General features: G+C 43.5%; 1 protein-coding gene across 2 annotated transcripts in view; it reads left to right on the top strand.

Moving 5' to 3' along the window:
• The window catches only part of atp2a3 (ATPase sarcoplasmic/endoplasmic reticulum Ca2+ transporting 3), a 172,855-nt gene extending 160,663 nt beyond the window's left edge, over positions 1–12,192 (top strand). For both annotated transcript variants that reach the window (XM_048612471.1, XM_048612472.1), the window contains exons 18-20: positions 3,595–3,728; positions 7,486–7,603; positions 9,175–12,192. In XM_048612471.1, coding sequence (XP_048468428.1) covers positions 3,595–3,728; positions 7,486–7,603; positions 9,175–9,414 — 492 coding nt within the window. In that variant the 3' untranslated portion in view covers positions 9,415–12,192. The remainder of the gene's footprint in view (positions 1–3,594; positions 3,729–7,485; positions 7,604–9,174) is intronic.
• Positions 12,193–12,524: the final 332 nt, after the last annotated feature.

The raw sequence follows: 12,524 nt of genomic DNA, 5'->3' as shown, positions 1-12,524 counted from the left end.
CTGTATCACATGTAACCACACTGTTTGGGATACTCAGTGAATGCCATGAAAATGCTCTGTAAATTGCAAGGGCTGATCTATATCTCAACTCCTGTCATCCACCATTGTCCTATATCCCTTAATACCCTTCCTTAAAATCTCCGTCTGAAAAGCTCCAATTATTAACATTTCAGGGTCAAAGACTGAACTGTTTAGTCCTTGACCTTCAGTTTATCTCTATTCAATTAGAGTCAGTTGTGGGTAAGTTGTTGGAGGGGATTCTGAGGGACTGGATCTAGATGCATTTGGAAAGGCAAGGACCAATTAGGGATAGTCAGCATGGCTTTGCGCATGAGAAATAGTGTCTCACTAATTTAATTTAGTTTTTTGAAGAGGTGACAGAGAAGATTGATGAAGGCAGAGCAGTAGATGTTGGTTATATCAAATTCAGCAAGGCGTTTGACAAGGTTTCACATGGTAGACTAGTTAGCAAAGTTAGATCACATGGGATCCAGGGGGAGCTAGGCATTTGGATAGAAAATTGACTTGAAGATAGGAGGGTGGTGGTAAAGCGTTGTTTCTCGGACTGGAGGCCTGTGACCAGCGGTGTGCCGCAAGGATCAGTGATAGATTCACTGCTTTTTGTCATTTATGTAAGCGATTTGGATGTGAGTATACGAGGTATGGTTAGTAAGTTTGCAGATGATACCAAAATTGGAGGTGTAGTGGATGGCGAAGAAGGTTACCTCAGAGTACAACGGGACCTTGGTCAGATGGGCCAATGGGCTGAGGAGTGGCAGATGGAGTTTAATTGGAATAAATGTGAGGTGCTGCATTTTGGTGGGGCAAACCAGGGCAGGGCTTATACAGTTAATGGTAGTCCCCTAGGGAGTGTTGCCAAACAGAGACCAAAGGGGTGCCACTGCATTGTTCCTTGAAGGTGGAGTCACATGTAGATAGGGTGATGAAGATAGCATTCGGTATGCTTGCCTTTATTGTTTAGTGTATTGAGTATAGGAGTTGGGAGGTCATGTTGCGACTGTACAGGACATTGGTTAGGCCACTTTTAGAATACTGCATTCAATTCTGGTCCCCTTGCTATAGGAAAGATGTTGTTAAACTTGAAAGGGTTCAGAAAAGATTTACGAGGATGTTGCTGGGATTGGAGGGTTTGAGCTATAGGGAGAGGCTGAATGGGTGGGGCTATTTTCCCTGGAGCATTGGAGACCTTATAGAAGTTTATAAAATCATGAGGTGCGTAGATAGGGTGACTAGCTAAGGTCTTTTCTCCAGAGTAGGGGAGTTCAAAACTAGAGAGCATAGGTTTAAAGTGAGAGGGGCAAGGTTTAAAAGGGACCTGAGGGGCAACTTTTTCATGCAGAGGGTGGTGTGTGTATGGAATAAGCTGCTAGAGGAAGTGGTGGAGGCTGGTAAAATTACAACATTTAAAAGGCATCCGGATGGGTACATGAATAGGAAGGATTTAGAGAGATAAGGACCAAATGCTGGCAAATGAGCTAGGTCAGATTGGGATATCCGGTCAGCATGGATGAGTTGGACCGAATGGTCTGTTTCCATGATGCATAATTGTATGATTCCATTTGGCTGATCTTCATTTCAACTTCCTTCATTCACCTTTTCATCCATATCTCATGATGCCTTTATTGGAGAGAAATCTATCTGCTTCCATTTGAAAACTTTCAACTGATCCCTGACATCCACGGCTTTTGGGGAAGAGTTTCAAATTTCCACTGGTCATTGCAGGACAAATAGTTCCTGTGTTCGTCTCTGAACTGCGTCGCTCTAGTTTTAAGGTTATGTCCCTTTGTAGTAGACTACCCACCAGAGGAAATACTATGTCTCTGTCTAACCTGTCAACACCTTTAAGCTTTAATTTAGATTAACCCTTAAGCTGCCATAGTTAAGAGAAAACAAGCCACATTTATGAATCCTGCCCGCACAACTTAACCAACTAACATCATGGTGAATCTGCATTCCTTGCCTCCAAGGCCAGTATATCCCCCCTGTGCAAAATTGAATATGATGCTTGAGCTGGAATCTTGGCAAAGCTCTGTATAACTGAATCATTACTTCCTCACCTTTTTAAACTATCCCTCTTAAGTTAATAGTGACCATTCCTTTGGCCCTTTTAATAATAGTACCTTTGTTGCTGGTATTTATGAACGCAAACAAGGAGCAGGGTTAAGGCACATTTCTGATCAAGCCTGCTCTGCCATTGGTAACCTAAACACCACTGTCCTGCCTCCCCCTAATAACCTTTCATCCCTTTGCTTATCAACAATCCATTCACTTCTGCCTTAAACACATTCAAGAACTCTGGTTTTACCACCTTTTTAGGAAGAGAGTTCCAAAGACTCATGATCCTCTGAGGGGAAAAAAACCTTTGACTTGTGTCTATTTTAAATGAGTGACCCCTTAGTTTTAAACAGTGACCCATAGTTTTACATTCTCCCGATAAGGAAACATCCTTTCACATTCACTCTGTCCATCTCAGTATCTCATATGTTTCAATAAAGTTCAGTGGACACTTGTCCAACATTTCCACACGACAAGCTGCCACTTTTCATGTATTAAACAAGTAAACTTTCTTTGAGACAGAATCAGAATTTGTTGGAGAATCTCAGCAGGTCTGGCAGCATCTGTGGAGAGAAAGCAAAGTTGATCATTTGGAGTCCAGTTTTGAAGGAGAGTCACCGGACTTGAAACATTAATTCTGTTTTCCCTTCCTGGATGCTCCCAGTCCTGCTGAGCTTTTCCAGCAATTTGTTTTGCCATGGGAATGTTGACCCCTTATTTCAAGGGGGTTGGAGTATAAGAGTAGGGAAGCCTTACTGCAAGGAGACATAACAGAAAGGGAGCTGCAGATACAAGAGAAGCATTGAGGGTTAAATAGAGCACTCAACCAAAGGAGCAAATATCAACTGTGGCTTGTTTGGTAGCATACTTGCCTCTGAGTCAGAAAGTTGTAGGTTAAAGTGCCGCTCCAGGGAGCTGAGCGCAAGAGGCTGGGCACTAAGGGAGTTGTTGCACTGTCCTGGGGGCCATCTGAAAGCTGAGGCATTAAACCGTCTGCTACTCGGGTGGGTGGGGGATAGTATTGAAAGGGAAATATACCAGTGCCTTGCCAATACTTATCACTTGACCAACACCAACAGAAAAGATTATTTGGTCACGCTGCGGCCTGTGGGAGTTTCCTACATGATAACGGTGACTACATTTTGAATGTGCTTCCAAAGCACAATATAAAGTAAGTCTTTCCCTTTGTGTCTGTGATTTCCTGTCCTGTGTTCTTGCTCCCTTTACCTGCCTCCTTCATCCACAATGGGATCCTTTGCATCCACCTGAGGAAGCAGATGGGTCCTTGACTTAATCCGAAGGCAGTGTCTTTGACTGAGCAGCAGCTGGGATAGTTATTATACTAAAATCCCTGGTTTGAGAGTTGACTGTAACCTCCTTATGCTAAGGTAAGAGTACTACCTACTAAAGCAAGCATTGTAAACAGGGTGAGCCGCAATCCACATAGATACTGAGAGCTGATGGAGACACGTGATCTTAATGTAGTTAATCTCTATCTCTCTCTCTGTACTCTCCCAGCGGCATTTCATGCAATGTACACCAGACCACCCACTTTACCAAGACATCGAGTGTAAAATCTTTGAGTCTCGCTACCCTACAACAATGGCATTGTCTGTCCTGGTGACCATTGAAATGTGCAACGCACTAAACAGGTGAGTGTGACCTCCAAGGCACCCCGAAGGCTATAGCCCAGTGTCAGTCTCTGCACCAGCTCCTTTATTTAACAGTGTCAGAGCCGATGCCAGCCTGCATGACAAACTCCAGTTACAGGAGGAGCTCTCACTGACATTGCCCCTCTCTTTACAACATTCCATTACCTCGGTTAGTGGTGGAGGTGGAAATCCAGAAAGGAGGACAGATCTGGTTTGCAACAGGATGCCTGTATTCAGACTTCTTTCTTGTTGTATCTCCCAGAGTCCAATCCTGACTCTGGAGTTTATATTTTGCTCTGAAATTTTTGAATTGAATCACTAGTGAGTCATTTTACAGGATCCTTATTTAAAGATGCAGAATGTATTATTCAGTTACTTTTGCAACGAAGTTTGACAACTTATATTTTGCATCAGACAACAGTAGAAGCCAAAAAAAACTGAAATGAAAAGTCTAGTGATGACAGTGAATCCATTGTTGATTGTTAGGAAAAAAACATCTGGTTCACTAATGTCTTTTAGGGATGGAAACTGCCATCCTTACCTGGACTGTATGTGATCCAGACCCATTGCAATGTGGTTGACTCTTAACTGCCCTCTGAGATGGGCAATAAATGCTGGCCTAGGCAGTGACCCCTTCAACCCGTAAATGAATTTTTAAAAAATTACTGAGGACAGTGTGTCTATCTGCTGGGGAGGTATACTGTATGTCTGCTCAGAGTTTGACAGTGAGAGATGCTCCCTACATTCTGTGTTACCCCTACCACCCTGTGCTCTGACAACCCTCTTCCTCCCAATTCTGTCTGGCACCCCTCCTCCACTCCATCTGACACCTGCCCATCACCCCTTCCCCTAAGCATTAACCCATGCCCCCATACACTGACCCATGCCCTCACACTGTAACCCCCTCCCGCATTCAGTGATACCTCCTTCACCTCCCTGGTGTACAGACTGTGATAGTAATAGGAGCAAAAACAGAAGTTGCTGGAAAAGCTCAGCAGGTCTGGCAGCATCTGTGAAGAAAATGTCAGAGTTAACGTTTCAGAGTCCAAGGGTCACTGGACCAGAAACATTAACTCTGATTTTCTCTTCAGAGATGCCGCCAGCCCTGCCGAGCTTTTCCAGCAACTTCTGTTTTTGTTCCTGATTTACAGCATCCGCAGTTCTTTCGGTTTTTATTTTGGGATAGTAATAGGTTTATTTCTTGTGGTCAGGGGCAGTTGAGCTGCTGGTTTGTGGTAATACTCTTTTTCTCCTGGTCCCCTACCTTTTAATGATCATCACCTTTATTCAAATTCACTCAAATCTAATACACGGCCTCATCTGAAAGGGAAACGACCCGTTCACTTTCCTGCACCTGGACGCACATGTATCTAACAACATTGAAATCTACTTCACTGCCACCTATTTGGACCCTCCCCATCTCTAACTGCCTGCTCACCAGGTAAAAAATCTCCTCCAAATTAACATTTAGGATGACATCTATGCCCTACTTCTCTACATGACACGCACGTGCACATGCACAAACACAAACCTAACACCATAGTTCTCAATGTAGAAATTGTCGAACCAGACCATCTGCAATGTCCGTGTCATGATATGTGCTGCCCCCTCCCCACCCCTGCCCAAGCTGAGTTTCCGATCACAATCCATACCATCACTAAGACCAGCTGTCTCCACTTCGAGGAAGTAGCTCAACTCCATCTCTACCTTAGCTCATCTGCTGCTGAAACCCTCATTCAGTCATTGGGATAACCAAGCCTATCGGTAACAATGTGTTTCACTCACCTTTACCCACTGAAATCTGGCCATGTTCAAACTTGCACTGAATTCTTTTCACTCATCACCCCAGCGCTCACTGACCTACCTTAACACCTGGTCCAACAAGACCTCACTTCTAGAATCGTCATCCTAGTTTAAAAGCACCCCAGGTCTCACTCCTCCCTATCTCTATCATCTCCTCCAGCCCCTAAACCCTTTCCAATATCTGTGCACCTCAACCTGGATTTTTATCCAAATCCAATTATAATCGCTCAACTGTTGGTACAGCTGCTGAGGCCCCAAGCTCTGGAATTCCCTCCCTATACCTCCCAAGGTCATTTTTCTCCTTTAAGACGCTCCTCAAAACCTCCCTTTTTCAGCAGGTTTTTTTTAGCCCCTGACCTATTATCTCCTTATGTGGCTTGGTGTCTCATTTTGTTATGTTGTGCCCCTATGATGTACCTTGTGAGATTTTAGTGTGTTAAATGGCTTGTATGAGTGCAAATTGGTGTACTTCGCCTTCATCAATAGTTGATCTATAGTCTACAAGTGGCCCTGAATTCACCAAGCATCTTGTACTTCGCTGTTGTTGGTCAACCAGCAGATCCAAGCCAAGAATTCTTGGTATTTGTCTGCATTCAATTGATCGGTTACATCATAAAAGAGTAATAAAATGCATTATGAAATGGACCCTTTGGCCTACAAGCTGTCTTATTAAAAACAGAATTGGAACACAATTATTGTGACAGTATCTATTTTAATGATTCATGCGTTTTAGGTTGGAGATTGAAGTGTTACACATCAGATAAATGGGGACAAAAAATATTTGAGAGGTCAGTAAACAAACCTAAAGCGTTTGGAATTTAAACGATAGCCTGTCTTTAAGGATAGAGTTAAAAGTAGGAAAATAATTGATAGCTCATTTTTGAGTTCTTTGCTGGAGATGAGATGTATGCAGTCATTCTCAAGGGCTTGAGGTTATTCCTATAATTGTCCATACCACAGAAAAATTGTAAAGGAACTGATTAGAGAAATTTTATAAAGTGTCCATATACTTTTCAGATCAAAGGACAGATTTTGGAATTCAACATGGTTGATTTAACTCTCTCTCCCAGACATGTGATAATGCCATGGGGATAGGTTGCACCAAACTACCCTTTGCTTTGGGTCTATATATGAGTGGTTTCACAGAATACTGACAGTTTATTCCTGGAGCTGAAATAGCTTGCAAGCAGGCAGACAGAGAAAGCTGCCAGGAGCTGTAGACCACTAATCAAGAAAGCAGAGAGAGTCAGTGCTTTAGCTGGAGTGTGCACACATGGGCTACCTAAGGAGAATTGGGAGTCACCTGGCCAAATGCTAGTGAAAGGACCCTGAGAGCTCTCAACTCAGAATAGCAGAAACACTGGAAAGAATCAAAGTAAATTCCTGAGAGATGTGGCACACCTTCGTTAGTCCTGGTAGAGGGGAAGAAGCCTTCAGGATTCTGGAAATTATACAGGCACACTAGGAGGAAATAACAAAAAGTTGAAGTGTGCTGTTGAGATTTTTTTTGAGGTATGCTGAATGTGTTTTGACAAAATCTAGTGGTAAGTTGTTTTGTTTAATTCCTATAATTGAAAATATTTTGCTTAACACCTTAAGGTACAGTTCTTTCAGTTAGGCATGGGCAATAGCAAAGGTGTGCCAGGTTGGTGGATTAGATATTGAATGGCCACACAAAGTTCACCATTGTTTCTGTCATAACAGCTTATATTCATAATAGAACCTTTAACATAAACAAAATCCCAGAGGTATGAGAGCAGACAAGCATATTGGTTGTCTGACAAACATAACAGGCCAGCATTTAGCATTAAATATCAAGACAGCACAGGGTCTTACTGAATTTAGTCTACTCCATTGACTTGACCATAGCCAGTTTGATGGTTAAACCCGTTCATTTTGTTCTCTTTGCCTTTTGAAGCTTCTTTATGGTTTGATTTGCTCTTTCTTCCTGCAGCCTGTCTGAAAACCAGTCACTGTTGAGAATGCCTCCATGGGTGAATATCTGGTTGCTGGGGGCCATCTGCATCTCCATGTCACTGCATTTCCTGATTCTGTATGTGGAGCCGTTGCCTGTGAGTATGGATATGGATGCAGATATGATTAAGGATATGGATATGCGATTGGGTGTAATGACTTAACAGATGGGAGGGAGCTGGCCAGAATGTTCCGGTTGACTGCGGTCTATGTCCCAGTGCCATGATATCTTTCTCTGTGCCTGTCTCTTGGTGCCAGTCTCTATATTTTAACTGGAAGGCCCATCTCGGGTTAAAATGCATCTCTGCGAGTAGGGCTGTGTGTCTCTCTTAGGATGGTGATTCTCCAATAAGAGATGTACACATCTCCCAGGGATCTGCATACAGAAAACAATTAAACCAATTAGATTTTGGGTAGACCATGGATAAAAGTCAGGCATTTTTGCTTCAGGTCATGCAGACCTGATTCAGAACCATTTTAAAGCTGTATATTCAATCTTTGGGGAGGTGATGGCCTAGTGGTATTATCTGCTAATCCAGAGGCCTGGGTAATGTTCTGGGGATCCGGGTTTGAATCCCACTGTGACAGATGGTGGATTTTGAATTCAATAAAAATCTGGAACCAAGCTCTAATGATGACCATGAATCCATTGTCAATTGTTAGAAAAACCCATCTGGTTCACTAATGTCCTTGAGGGAAGGAAACTGCCATCCTTACCCTGGTCTGTCCGACATGTGACTCCAGACCCACAGCAATGTGGTTGACTCCCTTTGGGCAATTAGGCATGGGCAATAAATGCTGCCTAGCCAGTGATGCCCACATCCCATGCATGAATAAAAAAAAATTATGTAAATTCCTATGTCTGTGGTTATGATGGAAACTGCATGTGTAAACTTGTCATGATGTAATACACTCTTCTGCCAGCGAAGGGACTGTACCATCTTCACTAGCGAAAGGGTGTAACGCCAATGTGATGCATGTATACACTCAGTTCCCATTAGGACTTGGATATGGGAATTTATAATGGAAACAGCTGACAGGAAGTCTCTGCAGCCGTTAGATCTTATTCTGGGTCAATGTTGTCCATTCAAAATAATTGAACACCACAAGTGTTGCTACAGCGACACTTTTAGAATCCTGTCCTATTGTCTGTAGAAAACACCTCGCAGACAACACAGGTAAACGTACTTTTACACATGGACGTTTGCTGAACAAACGTCTCCATTCAGTAACCAAGGAAGCAAAACATTCCAAACTATACACACACGTGCATGCACACGTGTGCGCGCGCACACACACGTAAGCGTGCACACTTCCATTTCAGCATATTACTAACCAGGTTTACAATCACCTGTAAGGTGCAAATGTGTACTGAGGTTACATGACCATTGACTGTGGTTATCGGCTATTTTAATTACATTTCTGATTAGTTATGATATCAACGTGTTACATTAGGCTGTTCTCTTTGTTAATTTGTGGGATGTGAGCATCACTAACAAGGCAGGCATTTATTGCTTATTCCTACGTGCCTTTAGCTATCTGACTTATTGTCCACTTCACAGAGCAGTTGATAAATGGCCAAAGCTTAAAGCCAGAAGTTGTTAACGAATATCTGCTGGTTGTGCTTCCATGATGACTTTGTGACATTGTCCTCTTTCTCACTTAACAGCTGATTTTCCAGGTGACTGCTCTGAACTGGCCTCAGTGGGTCGTGGTCCTGAAGATTTCACTGCCCGTCATCCTGCTGGACGAATCACTCAAATACATGTCCCGCAACTACATTGAGGGTAAAGACCCTGTTGTAGTTTGTCAGACCAATAGTGGGCTTCCAGCATGCTTTGGGGACATTTCTTGGCTCTTCGTCCTAGTCTCCGCCCCTCTCATTTGCTGGCTTTACTGTCTGCTCTAACCTCCAAGGACTGCTGCAGTGCTGACCAGAAGGAACTGGTTTCTTGATGCCAGCTTGCTTTTTTCTCTCGTGGGACTTGGTTATATTCTATGTCTGTCCTAAGAGGATGCCTTGGGTCCTATTGAATGCGCTTATGTCTGTGGGACTGTGCGGCCAGGAGGAGAGGGCATTCATGGCAATTTCCAAACCCTGGATTAGCTGCAGGGCTTATTTGAGTGCTACTTCACTATTGTGTCCATTCATTCATAGATATACTGAATAGTTCATTGCAATTAGTCAATGCAATCCTCTTCCGTCCCAAATCTGACTCAACAAGTCCAAAAGTTAGCCAATTGGAGAGAAATGACTCTGGTGATGCTTCGGGAACTGAAAGAGAAGGCCTAAGAGGTTTGGAATAAGTGGTAAATTGGTTGACTTGTCACTAGCTATTGTGTTAATCTAACCCAGCAAGCCGACAACTCCTGAATCGGATGTGGAGCTTGGTTCCTGAAGGAACAGTGCCCAGCTGACTAACTCATCACTGGCAGCGTGGCAAATTTCATTGCCATGAGCCAGCCAGTGCAAATTAAGGGATGGATATTTTTTGGGTTCAAAATCATTAACAATCTTTTGTTTTTAGTTGGGAGGGAAAAAAGAAAATTGCAAAAGAACAATCAATAGAACCAGCAATAAAAATGCAACCAAATTCATAATCATGATACCCATCTACTTTGTGGGTGAGCAACTCTTTGAAGAACAATGTGTTAAACTGTCCCGGTCTAAGAACATTAATCAGTAAAAGGTCACTGGTGAATAGCTTAATCATTTGGCCCTAATTTTTTTGAGATGAGTAAGTTCTCTTTATGTTTGAACCACTGATGGGATAACCGCTGTGTGCATATTGCATGAAGCCCCAGTGTGAGGACCAGGCTGGAGGTACAGCTGTCACTCCTGAGGTATTGTGTCGGAGTGGCACTCACTCTGCTTCCCAATGGGGTGAAAGCACCACAAGAAGTGATAGCAGTTATCTGTCCTTTACCTGATTGCACCGTACATGCCTCTCAAAATCAAATTGATCTCCCGGACACAGCTCACAAATTCTGCAGCATCCTCGGCAATATTTATATGGGTGGGTGGGCAGTCCTATTTGTTCCATCACATCACCCACCCCCGCCACCGCGAGTTTAGTCCCAGCCCTTCCAGCCTGGCTTCCTGTCAGCTGCCAGGAAGCACGTGAATGATTTTGCCTGGCAGCGTTACTCCCATGAATGGATTGCCAGGAGCTGGCCTGCTGTGAGGTATGGAGTAGACCTGCCTTGCCAGGTCTGCTGTCAATGATCAAGGAATTCTGTTAAAGGGCTCAGCATTCAACCCTGGCATTTTGATATTTACAGCTACTCTGCTTTCTGGTGTATTTTCTTTTTGCCTGTAAACTGTCAGCCCAGTGTCAGGTGAGGTCCAGCCTTTTGCATGGGTCACAGGCAGGATTCGAAGCCTCGGGGCTGGTGGAGCCCAGAGAAGGCAACACCAAATGAAAGAGGGAAAACGAAAGCCTGGGAGGAGCTGTCCTGCACATTGACCCAAAGTCCCACATATTCAACCTGACTCTGATTCCAAGGTACAGCTTTCAGTCAGTAGATTTGAGAGCAGCTGATGTAAGGGGTCAAACCCTCTGCACGCACCTTGTGAACCCTATTACGGTTTGTTTAGTTCTGAATTCTCATCTCCAATGTTAGCCCTTTGTCTGTTTACAGCAGCTTCCTGTTTAATTGCAGTCTTGTCAGTACCATCAGGGGCCGGCACTTCCAGCGGAAGTTTCTAGAATGTGAATTTAGTGACAGCCCATACTCATGTTTCTCCACCTTCCCCCGCACCCCCCCCCCCCCCCCCACCCCACCCATCTATGGAAAGCCAGCTTGCAACCCTCGAGTAGCACAACTATCTGATACCAGTCATCATGGGATGGACCAGAGAATTTTGCCACCTTTGTGTAAAGAGACAAAGTTGTTGTTTATGGCCTGTCAAGCTCATTAGTTGTACCTGTCAGTGGTCAAAGATCTGGAAAACAGCTTTACAGTAACTTAAAAAAAACCCTGTTAACAGACACCACAGTGTGCTCATTCAGATCATCAAATAGCCAGAGAACAATTGCTGCCTCTTCAAATGACATTTTTCACAGTCCCATGCTGAGGAGAGTCATAGTGACTGTCCTGAAAGAGCTCAGTGGTTGAGGCAGGTGGGGAGAGATTGTCTTGAGAAACCTCAGTACTGGCCTAAGCCAGAAAAGAATAAAAGTATCTGCAATGATATCTGCCCAGTGCTCATAACCCAGCCCATGGAGACTTGAAGCTGCAGTATTAGGTGTGACTGATGTGGGAGTCAGTGAGACAATGAAGGGAATGCTAAAATACCTTGTGATGAATGAATGATGGAAGTCCGTCAGAGGATGTCTGGTTGGCAATCGAGCCCTCCCTATTTTCACAATAGGGGAGAAGATGAGTGTGTTTAGAGTGAAACCACGGTTACTCTTATGTGGAAATTATGGACAGTTTTGGAATCTTCTTTGGTGCCAGTGGCATGATACACAATGGCCTCTGTGCTGGAGATGTACTCATTTTAATTTTCTGACTGATGACTGATTAACAAATAACTATCTAACCTTGATGTGAATGAGTAGTGAATTGTGAAACTGTACTAACTAATAGGGCAGCTGTTGTTTAATTCAGAATCTTGCTTAAAAATTGTGAAAATGGAAAGTGGAATAAACAAAAATCCAGTTGATGGATTGAAGATTTTGAAGCTTTGTGAATAGTGAGAGATGTTTTTAAAGATTTAAATTAATGTGTGAGCATCCTTCCTGGTCTTGCGACAAGAGGTCGTTTTTCTGTTTCCTCAGACATCGCCTGACCTGCAATATGTTGTTATAGATAGAAGGTGTTTTCAATACAGGTACTTGCTGCACTTTGCTCTTTCCTCTGGTGTTCCAGACCCAACCCCTTAGATGTTTCCAGAAACCTACACTCGAATTCTGGCTGCACAATCCAGGAAGTAAGGGTTGAAGGGGAACCTTGTTTATGTTATTAATTGCCTCCCTGAATGTTTTGAAAACACAATTCTGCATATTTAAACCC

Source organism: Rhincodon typus, chromosome 26 (assembly GCF_021869965.1).
Source record: "Rhincodon typus isolate 14 chromosome 26, sRhiTyp1.1, whole genome shotgun sequence".
In the NCBI taxonomy this organism is placed as follows: domain Eukaryota; kingdom Metazoa; phylum Chordata; class Chondrichthyes; order Orectolobiformes; family Rhincodontidae; genus Rhincodon; species Rhincodon typus.
Note: the sequence above shows the minus strand (reverse complement) of the source record. Positions and strands in the feature narration are given on the sequence as shown.